General features: G+C 41.6%; 1 protein-coding gene across 1 annotated transcript in view; it reads left to right on the forward strand.

The window, feature by feature from the left end:
* Positions 1–14,606, forward strand: part of LOC145415429 (ionotropic receptor 21a-like) — a 331,047-nt gene extending 316,441 nt beyond the window's left edge. The window contains exon 16 of the mRNA XM_080284708.1: positions 14,445–14,606. Coding sequence (XP_080140834.1) covers positions 14,445–14,606 — 162 coding nt within the window. The remainder of the gene's footprint in view (positions 1–14,444) is intronic.
* The last annotated feature ends 1,352 nt before the right edge of the window (positions 14,607–15,958 follow it).

Here is a 15,958-nt window from a genome sequence, read left to right on the forward strand (position 1 = left end):
AGTGAGCACTTCATCCCTCATTATGAAGTAGGGCATTGACCTGTCGTCGTTGGGCAGAGGACTGGGCCAGTGCTTCGATCTTCCAATTTTTCCTGAAGTTCATTCATAGCACACTTCCCCATCAGATAAGCAGCCAGTACCTCCGACGTCGACGTACGGAAACTTGTAGTCAGCATCCACTAGTGCCATCAGTACTATGGAATGGAACCCCTTGCATCTGTTGAACTTAGAGCCATAAATTTTAGGGCATTTGATAGCAACGTACTTTCCATCAATGGCCCCAGCACAATGAGGAAAGTTACAGGGGTGGACCCAGGAATTTTCGATGGGCAAGGGGGGGTCTGAACCGACCAAAGCTTTGATACGACGTATTGCAATGCAGAAATGTGCCTGACTAGTCTCCAATATCTGTTCTATTAATGCCCGACACTGGTGCATGCAGGCATGGGACAGGAGAACGAGTAGGGGCAGGTGCGTTAGGTGGTGGTATGCTCGTGCTGCGTCTCCCTCCTCCATCACCACCCATTCCTTCATCTCTTTTAAAACCTTTGTTATTCCTTTTATATATCATTCCCCTTTCTAGGCCTAGCCATCATGAATTAATGTCAGTGAACTTATCTGCAAAAGGGAACACCTAAATTAGAGCTGTAATGCACGAAAATAAAACGTAAACAAACCTGTGAGGCTCAGTTGACAGCTACTACACCCATCCTTCCATAGCAATTGCTTCTCAGCAACTGATCGTTTTCACTTTGACTCCCACACTCAGCGAGGAGAAAGAAGAAGAGGAATGCCAGATATTGTTAGTCGTATTTAGTATAAAGAATATATATATATATATATATATATATATATATATATATATATATATATATATATATATATATATATATATATATATATAAAGAGCTGCACTGTTTTGTGTTTGTCCTTCAGTCACGCCCAAACCATGGGCGAGACCCCCAGACCCTAATATATTCTGAATCAGGGTGACCCAAGGATAGTTTTAGGGGGGTCAAATTTAAGATCTGGGTCATCTGGGGTCACCAATAGAGTATTTGCCTTTTTCGCCCGGGCAACGCCGGGAACTCCTGCAAACCAATTTTTGGCATGGAGACACATGATCTCCAGTTTGGACATAGGCTATATGAGGTTGATCTCTAAGGTCATATGAGGTCGTCCGCCGGAGGTCATTTGAGATCACTGATAATAGTAAACAAGTGCACACAAATGCTGTGCATTAGTCTGCAAAAGCTGAAATAGAAAATTCCTGGACCTCTTATAATCCCTCTTCAAAAGCATAAGAGGTACACATTTCGGGAGTAGAAAGACTGAACTACAACAAATAGGACTAGAGTGTTCACCTTTTTGGGCTGACAACACCAGGTACCCCTGCTATGCGAGTAGCATTAGCCAGTCTCTTGTGCTCCCCCCCCCCTACTAATGCCCCGGCCTCGTCCAGCTCTACTCGTTGCTGATTGGCTGAGATAATTATTCTTCTTATTGATAGAATAATGAGCCTTACCACGAAATAGTATTGTATTATTTACTTTTACTTTTTCATTTCTGTCTGACAAAGGAAGCACTAAAATATGCTAACTGAATCAAAATCAGTTTGAAAAGAATCAACCTGCCTCTTCCCGCGACTGCGGCTGTGTTTTGGCGCCAAGAAAGTTCGGAGCTTGGCAATAACACATTGCAGTTGTGTAGCTGTGCTGCTATTACTATTAAACATATTAAGTCATCTGACATGTCTGGTAAGTTAGCAATCATAACCATATTGTAATTTTCCTTATTTATTTCCTTCATTAATTTCCTTAAAATTAGAGGGATCGAATACAGAAGGAGGAAAACGAAATGTCACTGGCTTCGCCTACTCAGTACAGTAGCCGACAAAATTGTACTCCACCTGTCGCATCATAATACTGTCTTTAGGCTATAGCAAAACGATTACAGCATAATATGTATTTGTATTTCCTATAATGGACACATGGGCATCATCCAAGGGGGCGAAGGAATTTAATGTCCCCCCTTCTTTTGAATCCGGGGGAGGGGACAGTAAAGGCCCTCTCCCACTTCGGCGAAAGTGTGGAAGATAAAGTCACGATGTGTCAAAAATCCCTAATCGTGGGTATTCGTCATCAAAATCTTGTCCATTCGTGGTATGGCGCCGATACATCGCACGAGTTGGAAATTTGTCGTGGGGGACCACGACGTTTTCATGCTGCATGAAAACGTCGTGGCTCTCCACGATTTTGTAAAATTTCGCAGATTAGTCGTAAACAACAAGGCGACGCCTCGGCAACGTCGGCGATTACCCTGCGTATAAACCGCGTACGATCGCCGACATCGGCGAGGCGTCGGCGGTGAAAAAAAACGTTGAGATGTCATATGGCCATACGGAGAAGCGTCGGCAATGTATCGGCGATGCATCGGTGAGGTTAATATGACATAGCCTACGTAAACCGTACGATATGTACCGGGTTGTGCGACAGTAATATTTCATCTTATAAATGTCGGTGATATATCGCCAACATTCCGCGGATGAACCGTCGATTAATCGCCTTAAATACGCCGATGACGGCGAGGCACCTGCGATGGCCTCGGCGTTTTGTCTGCGAGGTGCGTGCGATGGATTCGCCGACACATCGACGATACATCGTCGACAGCACGCCGCCGTTGTACCTTTATCGCCATTGAGTCGCCATTAAAAAAACCGTTAAAATTTGAATTTAGAATAATGCTTGTGCATTACGCCGACATATCAGCGATATGTCGGCTACTAGTCGCCAGTTATATCGTATACTCCGCCGAGGTTTCGGCGTTTTGTCGTACTGGTGTCGCCGGTATTACGCCGACACCACGATTCTTAGTCAGAATCGTCGACACATCACCGACTTCAGCCACGATTTTCATCGTGGCTTCATCGTGCCTATTTATGCCGAAGTGGGAGAGGGCCTTAATAATGCGAGCTAAGTCAGGATAATATTAGAAATTAAATATAGCTAGAGCACTTAATTTACAGCCAAGTGTGGTCTTCCTCAACATTTATAACGAGAGTACGCGGGTTGTCTCCCAGACAAAAGTTTAGAGACATGTAAGCTAATAATTATTTACATCAACAATGCTGTATAAGAAATTTGATTCTATACACATGAAGTCATTGAAATCTTATGGAGGGAAAAGGGTTGTGTGTGTGTGTGTGTGTGTGTGTGTGTGGATACCAAATATATGGAAAAAAGTCAAAGACTAAGTTCTTTGTAGAATGTATACCTTTTTATTGTCATAGAGGGAAGTTTCGTTACTTTATAAACCTTTCAGGCTGAGGACGTTCCTTTTTCCCAACATCCTTTACTACAAAACATATTTCCTAGTTAAACGGAAAGATATAATTGCAGTTAAGGGGTTAAGTAAAAGTTTTGTTGCTTCAATTAGCGAGAGCGCCTAACATAATTACCCGACGCTGTCATGGCAAGACTGGCTTCCCGCACCTCCTCAGGCCGATGAGTGACTGGGCGGGGCCAATGGGGCGGAGCACAATAAACTGGCTAACGCTACCCTTATAGTATATATTTACGAGACTTGATAATAGAGAAACTGTCATCCATACTTATAGCTAACTAATTGATGGTGATGTCACTATGCAAAAAAGGCCTAAAAAGATGAGACATTAGTCTAAATTAGGCTAAATATGGTAAACTAGCCTCATATTATACTGTTAGCATTAGCCCGATTCTCTTGTGCCCCGCCCCCTTGTTCCCGTTCACTCACCCGTCGGCCCGAATAGGAGTTCTGAGCCAGTCTTGCTGTGCCAGTGTTGGGTGAACATACCAGGCGCTGTCGCTAATCGAAGCACCATAACTTTTACTTAACCCCTTAACTGCAATGATATCTTTTCCACTTACCTAGGAAATGTTTTGTAGTAAAGGATGTTGGAAAAAAGTACCAAGGAACGTCATCGGCCAGAAAGGTTTGTAAAGTAACGAAGGTTCCCTCTATGAAAATAAAAAGGTACACATTCTACAAAGAATTTAGTGTTTTGACATTTTCCCTTACATCTGGTATCCACACACACACACACACACACACACACACAAAACCCTTTTCCCTCCATAAGATTTCATTAACTTCACGTGTATAGAATGAAGTTTCTCATACAGGATTTGTGGTATAAATAATTATTAGCTTACATGCCTTAAAACTTTTGTTGGGGAGACAACACGCACGTACTCTCTCTCGTTATAAATATTGAGGAAAAGCAAACTTGGCTGTAAATCAAGTGAGCTATATTTAATTTCTAACAGTATCATGACTTATCTCCTATTACTATTGTTCATCCAGGCTTCATCCTCTTCGGATTCTGTGTCACTTAAGTTGATGACAAATTGTTCTACAAAGTGTCCAGCTGCTCTGTCTTTTCTTCTCTATTCTTCCTCCACTTTCCTGGTGTGCATCATGCACTTTCTCCAATCTTCCTTACCCACCCTACCCATTACACTCCTGGCTAATTCTTCCACTCTTCTCAAACTTATACGTTGGAGTTCTCTTTTTTGACCTCTGATTTTACTTGTGCCCAAATTAATTCAGTGGGATTGAATTGGCAGTGATATAGGGACAATCTCAACACTTCATGGCCATTTTCACGTGCAATGGTGTTGATTTCATAAGCTTGTCTGTCCTTGTATTTTGCAATCACTTGAAGTTCTGTTTTGGTATGGCGTGGATCGAATTCGATATTGTTTTGTGTGAGCCAGGCAGTTATGTCATATTTCCTCGAAGATATTGCTTGGACTTTGTTTAAAAAATTTGTAGTAAGAGGCGTTGGCCATAAAAATGAGTGAATGTGGGGGTATATTAGGGAGCAACTGATTACAGAACCATGAAAGAAAACACTCGCTGTTCATTGAATCATGGTAATCGCCTCTGTTTTTGGATGTGAACATCAAAAAGGCACCAAGTACAAATCCTTCCCCTCCTCCAGTATGCAAAATTAATCTTGCTCCTTTGCCAGTCTTCAACTTTGGTCCCACAGAGCCATCTTTCACTGTCAAACATTTACTCACACTTTCATTTTGGTTCACCCAAGTCTCATCAAGATATATTGTCTTGCAGCTACTATATCATTTCTTTCCATCAATAAATATCGTCTACTTTGCACTTTCTTGTTCCTAAAGCCAAGTTTTTAAGCACTGTTCTGAGGGACGTATGTCTCCCTTGAAAGTTAACTGGTGGTTTTTCTATCTTTAACAAAAGAGATTCAATTGTTGGCATTTTTCCTCTTTCATAGAAAGATAAAAGCTCTCTCCGGATGCACTCTTCATCGAAGCTGTCAAGACTTCCTAAAACTCTACAAAAAGATGGTCTTGGAGGTGGTGATTTAATCGGGCCTTGTGTAGCTTGTTGCCTTATCCTGAGCACTGTTTTAGAGCAAACCCCTTAGCAACAGCCGTCTTATCCAGGATGTCCATTTCACTCTCTAATTCATTTTGCCTTCGGAAGTAGTTGTAGATGTTAAATATTATTATTCTGGACTGACTTGTCAAGCGTCCTCTGGTCTTGGATCTGGCATCGGAGTGATCCGTATTGTTCCTCACTGTCGCCCCTGAATTCAGAAGAACAGTGAAGGAATAGGCAACATGCACATCATCATCGCCATCATCATCATCATCATCATACATTTAGAGTCCATTGTTGAATAAAGGTCTCCCCCAACCTTCTCCATGAATTCCTTGACTGAGCTACAGTAAGAGCACTTCAATTTGTCATAAAACTGCTGGGGAGAATGTAGAGCCACAGTCTTGTATGATTCTGCCTCTGAGCTACGTGAAATAAGCTTTAAAAAGACGGAAATCTTTGACAGTTCCTGTTTAAAGATATCTTCCTCCTACAAAAGGGCCCGAGCCTTATAATAGCCCGGTCCTTTCGTTGACAGGTTGGAGTGAGGCAGTTAGCCTATAGTCTCTGCTAGATTTTGCCTGCAAACTTCTCTATTTCTTCTCTCCTCCTCCTTTTTTTTTTTTTTTTTTTATGTGACCGACTCTGGGCATAGGCTTCACAGCCTGCTTTTAAGGCCCAGTAGTCCTCCTACATACCGCACACCTCTACATGTCACCACTTCGGCCTGTCTGGTCCACCTCCATTTCTGTTCCCTGTAATATCCTTACTTTAGTCTGCTATCCCAACCAAGTTGATATCTTCTTATCTCTCAAAGAAACTCCTAACAAACACATAATGATACTTTGTACATGTAAGTACGGTACCGTTAGGCTATACATAATTATTCCTTCAATATACTGTTGAAGCATAAAGTTCTATAAGTAAATTTCCGTATTCCTCCTTCCAACATCAGTGTAGACCCCTAGATTGTTATAGATTTTTTTTTTTATAACAGAACAGAGGAAGGAAAAACAAATGAATAAAAAAAAAATAATCCATACACCAAATGACTGGTGTCCTCTGTTCATAAAATATCTGTAACAGTTAGACTTAAACAGCTGTAGGTAGAAGTTTGGAGGGAAACAACTATGGGGAAGCGAGTTCCAAAGAGATGCAGTTCGGGGAATGAAAGAATTCTGATATGCAGAAGTTCTGCAATATGGCTGAGTGACATTCCAGTCATGAGCGCTACCAGATGCCCTTGTAGCACGAGGGAAACCATGGAGAGGTGGCACCATGGACGCAACTTCATCTGAGCATTTGACATAAAAATATCTGTAAAATAATGAAAGGGAGGCAGCATTCCTTCTTACTTGTAGGGGAGGTTGTTAACAATTCTAACAGCCTTGTTCTGAATTTTGTCTAGTTGTTTTAATGCAACCTCTCCACATCCATTCCACAAGGGTGAGCAATATTCAAGTTGAGAGTGCACATGACTCTTATAAATTATAGCTAACTGCTCATCAGTGAAGAAGTTACGGACTCTGTACATTAATTCAAGTTTCTTTGAGGCGGTTTTAGCAAGTGATCTAACATGAGAAGTCCAGCTGAGGGCATTGTTGAGACACCGAGAATTTCAATACTTTTGGAGACGGGAATATTAGTAGCACTGAAAGTAATATACGAATCTGGCAGTATCTGTCTATTAGTAAATTGTATATATTTAGTTTTACTAGCATTAAGTGAGACAAGGTTGTTTTGTCCCCATTCACTGATCGTAGATAGGTCTTGATTTATGGAGATGGCTGTACTGAGTTGAAACGTAGAGATATTAGACTTTGTAAATGGGTATCTGAGTGTGAATGAACTATGTAGTGTTGAGTCATCTGCATATGAGTGGATGGGATTGTGAGTGACAGATAAGAGATCATTAATATGAACCAGGAATAGGGTTGGGGCCAGAACTGATCCCTGTGGCACACCGGCTTTAACTGAGTGGAAATTGGAATATACATCATCTACTTTTATTCTTATTTTCCTGTCACTGAGATATGAAGAGATCAAAGGAACAAAAGACGTTAGTCCATAGCAAGGGAGTTTGGAAAGCAGGGAACAGTGCCATACTTTATCAAAAGCTTTAGAAATATCAAGGGCTACTGCATGAGTTTCTTCATGTAGGTCAGTTGATTGATTGATGGTAGGCCTATGAGTTAGGAGATTGAGTATGTCAATGGTGGATCTTTCTTGGCAAAAACCATATTGTCTATCACTAATTAAGTTGTTGGATTCAAGATGTTTAAAAATGTGCTTATTACTTAAAGTTTCAAATACCTTACCAAGAGATGTGACAGCTATTGGTCTGTAATCAGATGGGTCAGAGGAACTTCCTTTCTTCGGAACTGGGTGGATATTGGCTTCTTTCCATGAATTTGGGAATGAAGAAGTACATATGCATAGTCTGAATAATTTAGCTAGAACAGAGGCAAGTTCAGGGGAACACGTTTTCAAACAATTGGCGGAATTCCATCTGGGCCTGGAGCTTTGTTGGTGGGTAAATGGTCTAGGATGGATTTTACGTATCTTGTCTGTATTTTAATAGAACAAATTCTGGAGAGTCAAGTTCTAGTACTGTGATGTTCTGGCTGGCATCGTCTATGGTAGAATTTCTGGCAAATGTACTGGAAAAAATATCTGCTTTCGCACGTGGGCCATTTGTAATGTTGCCATCTGAAGATTTCAGTGGGGGAATGGATGATGATTTGTTAAAGTTATTATTGAAAGAATTAAGAGTTGACCAGAATATTCTACTGTGACTAGGGTTGTTAAGTAGTTTTGATGCTTGCTTTTGAAGAAATATTTGCATATTCCTCATCATTGTATATGAAAGGCATTATCTTCGGGTTATGTCTTCCTAACTTGAAAAAAATAAAATCTCATCTGACCACGCGGCTACACCGCATCGGTCATTTCACTCTCCCTCCCACAACACACACACACACACACACACACACACACACACACACACACACACACACACACACACACACAGACGCGCGCGCGCGCGCGAACGCGTCAAATCTGAAGGTAGAATTTTTTTTTTTGTTTAAAATCTGAGGGGAAACACTGCATACAAAAGTATTCAAATGGAATGTGACTATCAGTTTTCAAAAGGCTGAATCCAGCACTTTCAAGAGTGTCTGTATGAGCGTGTTTGGAGAGGGATTCATAGTGGTATTAACACACAGTCCGTTTATTTGTTAATCAAAGAAGTACAATAATATAGTTTAGGCTACAGTAAATAATGCTGACCATTGTTGCAGGAAATCAAAACCTATAACAATGTTCATTGCTAAAGGGCTGGTCTGCCGAAAATATGTCCCGGGATAAACACGCCAAAACAAAAGTTCTAAGCATTTCAAGTTGTTTTATGTCCATTCATGGGCGTCATCTGCTCTCTAAAAGTTGGGGGCGGGGGACATTAAGATACAGGGGTTGGTAATTTTGTTGGGAGCTCATATGGTCCAATCTATGGGCAAGGCTGTGACTACATCGGTTATTATTTTCTCCAGGAGAATAAAGTATTTCATCTCAAATCATTAACTATCTGGAGTATACTAAGAGTAGTTATATATTGCCTCATGAATCAGGCCATGGCACAGTACATTACAGACTTAGCATGTAAAAAGAATCAATAAAAAATAGCATTCATTGTTTCAATGAGAACTCTGGGTTTACAAAATGTCTCAGTGCAAGAAATAAATATGTAATGATTGTGGCATAAAGTTACTTTATAATTAATCCACAGTTAAGCAAGTCTGGCCACTCCTTTTGTCTAATAATATAAATATCAGTTACTTTACTGTATTCCCGAGTCTGTATAGTATATAAAACTCAGCAACAAAAAAAAAAAAAAAAAAAAAAAAACAAGGGGGGGACCACTGGTTGAAAAGTGGGGGGACATTTCCCTCCCCCCCTAGGATGACGCCTTTGTGCCCATTATAGGAAAATACAAATACATATACTGTAATCGTTTTGCTATAGCCTAAGGACAGTATTATGCTGCGACAGGTGGAATACAGTTTATGTAAGCGACTGCATTGTGTGGGCGAAGCCAGTGACATTTCGTTTTCCTACTTCTATATTCAATCCCTCTGATATTAGGGAAATTAATGAAGGAAATAAATAAGGAAAATTACAATATAGTTATGATACTGTGGTAACTTACCAGATATGACAGATAACTTAATATGTTTAATAGTAATAGCGGCACAGATGCGATGTGTTATTGCCAAGCTCCGAACTTTCTTGGAGCCAAAACTTAGCTGCAGTCTTGTATATAAGACAATATCTTTACTCTCGCTTGCTCTCTATTTCTTTCTCTCTCTCTCTCTCTGGCCTGTGGGTGGGGGGAATGCATTCCGCCCATCCTCCCCTCCTGGATCCTTCCCTGGAAAGTTCCATCTGTTTTGAAGGCCTTCAGCCACTGGCTTCCACTCTTGAGGGGCTGTAGGACATGATATGCTGCATATTCTTCAGTGACAGTTTCTCAATCTTCTAGCACAAGAATATAGATGGTGTTAAAAGCCACCCTAAATCCCTATTGTAGTGAATTATTGCTGATTCCAGTTGCCAGGTACTTCAGAGTGATGGCAAGTTTAAATCCAAATTCCAAGGCTGGAATCCAGAGAGTGTCCTTCTCAATCCTGGGTTTCGTTTTTTCGTTTTCGTTTTTTAAAGGCTCCAACATGCTTGCATGTGTCGGCCTTGGTCACCTAATGGCGGCTCTCCACGCTGCACGATCCATTGCAGCCTCCCTGTTCAGTCCCTTAACCCTAAGGTCACACTTAATGACCTCGTCCCATGTCTTTCTCGGTCTACCCCTCATAACCCCACCCCCAATATTAACACTTCTCACCTTCCTCACCCAATTATCATCCCCCATCCTCTCCACATGTCCAAACCACCTCAATCTACCTCTCCTCATCACAACACCAATACACTCCAGTCCCATCCTACCTCTCAACTCTTCCATTGTAAACCCAGCCCCTCCAGGCCTTGGACGCAGGGACGCACTGCACATCCATCTAATCATTGTCATTTCTGTAAGTCTGAGCCGGAGAATATCTTCCTCCTTCACTGCCCAGATGTCACTGCCATACAGCATGACACTCCTAACACATGCTGCATACAAAGACCCCTTAGCACGTAGGGAAAGCCCTCTCAATGTCAGGAGAGGCAAGAGCTCCCTGAACTTCTTCCAACCACTTCTCACCCTAGCCACAGAGCTAGCTCAAGCCCCACCTCCAGCACACAACATGTCTCCCAAATAACAAAACTCTTCCACACACTCAAGAGATTCACCAGCAAGTTCAATCCTTTCACGTCTGACAATCTCCACCTGCTCACCCCGGCACGCCGTACACATAAAATCAGCATTATCTCGCAGTCTACCTCTGATACCACTACATCTCTTATGCACCCATTTATCACACACACCGCACAAGATGGGATTACTTCCCACGCCCTTGTAGCAAACTGCACATGGCCACTCTCCCTCGTCTTTGACAGTACCGCCACCAACCCTAGATATCATCACTTTTGTTTTATCTGCATTTACCCTTAAACCCTTTTTGCCCCATACCATCTCTCCACTTCCTAAACCTTTCCTCCGCCTCCCTTTCATTCTCTGCAATCAACACCAAATCATCAGCATACAACAACTCCCACGGGAGTCCGTTTCTAAAGTCACGTGAAAGGGCTTCAAGTACCATGATAAACAACATGGGACTCAAGACTGACCCCTGATGCACACCAACATTCACGGAAAACTCATCACTCAAATCTCCATTCACTCTCACCTGGGTGTGAGCACCCACATACATGGCCATAACCACCCTAACCAGCCACTCCTCCAAGCCAAGCTTTCTCATTGCCCACTTCACCACCTCTCTAGGGACTCTGTCAAAGGCCTTTTCCAAATCAACAAAAACAAAATAAAGATCCCTTCTCCTACCAATATATTTTTCCTGAAGCTGTCGAACAATGAATATGGCATCAGTGGTCCCCCTACCTGGCATGAACCCGAGCTGCATCTCATCAGTATTCACTCTTTCTCTAATCATACCTTCTAAAACTCTCTCCATTACCTTCATTATCTGATCTAAAAGCTTTATACCTCTATAATTTCCTCTTTCCAGGGCATCACCCTTCCCTTTATACACATTTACAATTACACTCTTCAGCCAATCATCTGGGACAACACACTCATAAATAATCCTATTTATCAGGTCAGTGACTAAACTCACCCCTATATCGCCTGAGGCCTTCAACATTTCGGCAGTCAACCCAGACACACCTGTTGCCTTCCCCACCCTCATCCTGCCTATTGCCTCACTCACAGTAGCAGTATCAATCAAAGGCCAAGGGCCAGACACTGGATCTGCTGGCTCAAAACCTTCCCTGTCCCAGTCAAACTCCTCATTCAACAACCGGTTATAATGCTCTCTCCATGCATCTTTAATATCCTCACTGTTCACCACTACCCTTCCTTCATCATTCTTCACACACTGCTCACCTATGATATCCCGATTATCCCTCTTCACCTGACCTGCCACCCTAAATATATTTTTCCTTTCCCCATGATTTAGGTTATCAAGTAATTGTCTCTGTGACTCAGACTTTGCCCTGTATACCTCAACTAGCCCTACGCTTGGCAGCCAAATATTCCTCTTTGCTACCACCCTTCTTCCATTCCCGGAAAAGCCTTCTTTTCTCCTTAATTGCAGCTTCTACACCCTCATCCCACCACCAAGTTACTTTATGTCTTGGTGGTCCTCTTGTCCAGCCGCATGTTACATCAGTAACTCTCAAGAAATTGTTCTTGAGGGCTCTGTACTGTTCATTAACGCCTCTGTCTACAGCTCCCTGTTCAGCCACCACTCTCCTCAACTCGCTATAGAAGGCATCCCTTACTACTTGGTTTTTCAGCTTCCATATTTTCCTCCTAGGTACATAAGTCCTCTTTTTCATCACTTGTTCTTTAAGCACCATATCACAAATCAACAGTTTGTGCTGCTGCACACACTCCTCACTTCCTATAACTTTAACATCCCTCACTAACCTCCTATCGGCCGTCCTAACCAGAAAATAATCTATCTGACTGCTATTTCCCCCAGACTCATACGTAATTAACCTACTGTCTCTTTTCCTAAAATATGTGTTGCACACAATCATATCCGTTGCCTCCCCAAACTCGAGTATCCTTTCCCCTTCTGCATTCCTTAGACCATACGCACATCCCCCATGCACTCCTTCATAACCTTGTGCTGCTTCTCCTACATGACCATTTAAGTTCCCTCCCAAAATCACTATCTCATCATCCCGCATACCACCCACTACACGTATTAAATCATCCCAAAATCTATCTTTCTCTGATTCATTCAATCCTGCCTGTGGAGCATATGCCGATATAATCGCAGCTATTTTTCTTCCCAACAGAATTTTCACTGCCAATATCCTATCGCTTACTCTCAAAACATTCATAACATATTCCACCCATTTCTCCGCAACCATCACACCAACACCTCCATATCCGTCTGTCCCCCCCTGCCAAAACAACTTATAGCAACAGTCCTTCCCAACTAGCAATCAACTCTTGAAACATTTCAGTGTTCCCCGAAGAAAATTCTGGACTCCACTGTGATCTTTTGCTCTTAATTCTGCCATTAACTTCTCATACTGGCCATAGAGTGGTCTTCTTAGAAGACAGGGCTTGGTCCACACCCGTCTTCTGTCCAATCTCTCTCTCTCTTTTTTTTTTTTTTTTTTTTTTGCTGTTTTTTTTCTCTTCAATTTTCATCACTAATATCACCAATGCTAGATCCATTTCTGCGGTGGCAAGGCTAAGTTCCAATAGCTCTCAATTGTCCATGAGTGCCATAGTGAGGTTTTCACTGTCCAAGAGCCAAAGATAGACTGAGGAGAAGTGGAGGCACCTGCTTCATATTCATACCCCCTAGCACCTGAAATCTCCCACACACGCAGTGCATACATACTGCAAGCGGGGCTTTTCGTATAGAGTACAACAAACACAGTTCAATTGGGACGCAGTTGTGCTCTATCGCGCTCTAGTGGTGCGATTCCAGCTCAGTCGCCTTACGAGAGGCGTGTAAGCATAGTAAAAGCGTTTCCCAGTCACGTATTTGCTTAGTGTAAGTGCAGTGCAGTCGTAACGTTTGACGTCAGAGCGTCAAAACTCTGTGAACTGTCAGGATTCCTCGCGATTTTGAACCTATTTCCAAGCGTAATGCAATCGCCTATGAAAATCATAAATATGTGAACTGGGCTTAAGGTCCTTATTCTTCTCGCAAAAGGAGGCACCTATTCCATAGCGATTTATTTTTGAATCCAGCCCGTTAACATATTTTTGTGTTATTTATGAGAAATGTGGTGATGTTAGAATGATTTAAATAACTCAAAAGAGGATAGCAAAGAGCAATATGCAAAATATAATGCTTAAAAAGAGGTGTTGGAGAGCTTCCTTAACCCACGAGATTTTGGACATAAGTGGTTGAAGTTATTTTAGTATTGTCCATGCAACAGCTCTACATTATTCAAACAATTTATCTTCTAATTCAACAAATCACTCTAAATTAGCTATTAGATTATCGTGTGAAACAATGTATAATACTATAATAGTGGAAATATTAGAGAAAAGAAGACTAGCATCATTGCTGTATTGTAAATTGTTGCCTCCTAAGATCTTTTGGAGGTGACCCTGGTGATTTTGTAAAACCACTTTTTAACAGATTTATTATGGACATCACTACATACCATCCTCTTGCATATTATTGATGCAGAATGTTTGAGTGAAAAATATGCCAAATAAATAGCTACATAAAAGGCACTAAGAAGCCTCCTATGCCACTCATAATACTGTCCAGTACCTCGTGGGCGCACTCCACACCCCGGCTAGTTCACGGTGATACAGTTGCATGATGGGACGGGAGGTTTAGATGTCAACATAAGTTAATTTCAGTTTATTAAGAATGAACTTACCTTTCTCACAGGAGGCGGCAAGGGCCCCAGGAGAGGGAGATACCGTCGACGAGTCAGGAAACCAGCTATCACTGACACTGTATCATTTGCAGGGAGTGTTCTTCGTGTGTGGGATGGGACTAATGTTTTCCACTCTCATCTTTGGCCTCGAAATGGCAGTATATAACTACTGATCAGTGAAAGCAGGCGTAGACTGATGTTATTAGTCCCCTCACGACTGTGATAGAACAACGTATCCCTTTTACTCTTGCACTGTACCATATTGTGTCTGAATTTGGATTACTGGGTTCCAAGTGATTTTTTTTACCTTGAACTAATGAAATAACAGAGTTATTGAGTTACCGGGGAGTAGATTGGCATTAGACTGTTCAATCATGTGACTGAGTTAGGCAGTCAGCTCACCCTAAAGAGACAATTCCTGAGATCTGTCGCCTCTTCTGTTAATTTCTTTGACCCTAAAAATCAGTCTGATGAGTCCAGAACAAATTACTCTGATGACATTTAATACTCTTCAAATCACTGTCATTAGTGCTGTTTGCCTCGGATTCAGGGTCTTGAAAGTTCACTGAAAGAAAAGCAGGACAAGCGACATGACTTTTGTTGTCTATATGTCCATGTGGTATTCTATTTGTCCGTGAAAAATTCCTACTTTCGACACTCGTTTTTGGCCTCAGACTGGTGATACAGATGAGCTACTGTGTTAGAAGAGGACTATACTGATTTTATTAGCCTCTGCATTACTGTGTTTGAGTCAGGTAGCCAGCTCACCCTCACATTGTATCATCTTCAAACCATGACCATCATTTGTATTCTATTTTTTTGCTGCCTCTAGACGATTACAATCAACTTTGAAAGGTCTGTGGTACTGAGGGGTTTGATGAACACTGTATCTAACCCTACCAGTTCCGAAAGACTCCCTGCAAAGCAAGTAATGTCTGGTTAAGGCAGCAACTGTGCTTTACAAAATATGTCATCTGAATGAACTGTTGAAAAAATAGCACAGATTGACATTTTTAGTCCCTTTGTGTTTTTTAGAATAATTATACACAAGATGTATCAGATAAAAAGGAGGAGTAAATTGACATTTTTAGTCCTTCCAATATGGAGATGTAATATTATCCTACTCATGGCTGCCTCTGGATCAATTTATCTAACTTAGAAATTACCAGTGCTATTGAAGATGTCGATGAAGGTAATAAATAATCTCCTTGTTCGAAGAGTCTCCCGTAATTTGAATATGATAATGGGAAGATAGGAAAAAATGTAATAGCACTAAACGAATTCATAAAAAGATACTGAGAATTGGATCCCCTCATGTAAGGCTAATACTCTGTAACAGTGGTGCTGGCGACCTTGATTTAGTGCTGCCTACTTCTTCCTGATCTTTATCATTATACTTCTGTGTCTGCCATCCTCGCATCCTATTTCTCCATTTCCTTCCCGTCTCTTTTTATTCTCCTCTTTCTACATCAAGTAGCTCTTCACTGATTGACAAGACTAGTGGTTTTCAGCAACACAGGAAGTT

This window comes from Coenobita brevimanus, chromosome 102, assembly GCF_032717465.1.
Source record: "Coenobita brevimanus isolate Jiangsu-jjx chromosome 102, ASM3271746v2, whole genome shotgun sequence".
In the NCBI taxonomy this organism is placed as follows: domain Eukaryota; kingdom Metazoa; phylum Arthropoda; class Malacostraca; order Decapoda; family Coenobitidae; genus Coenobita; species Coenobita brevimanus.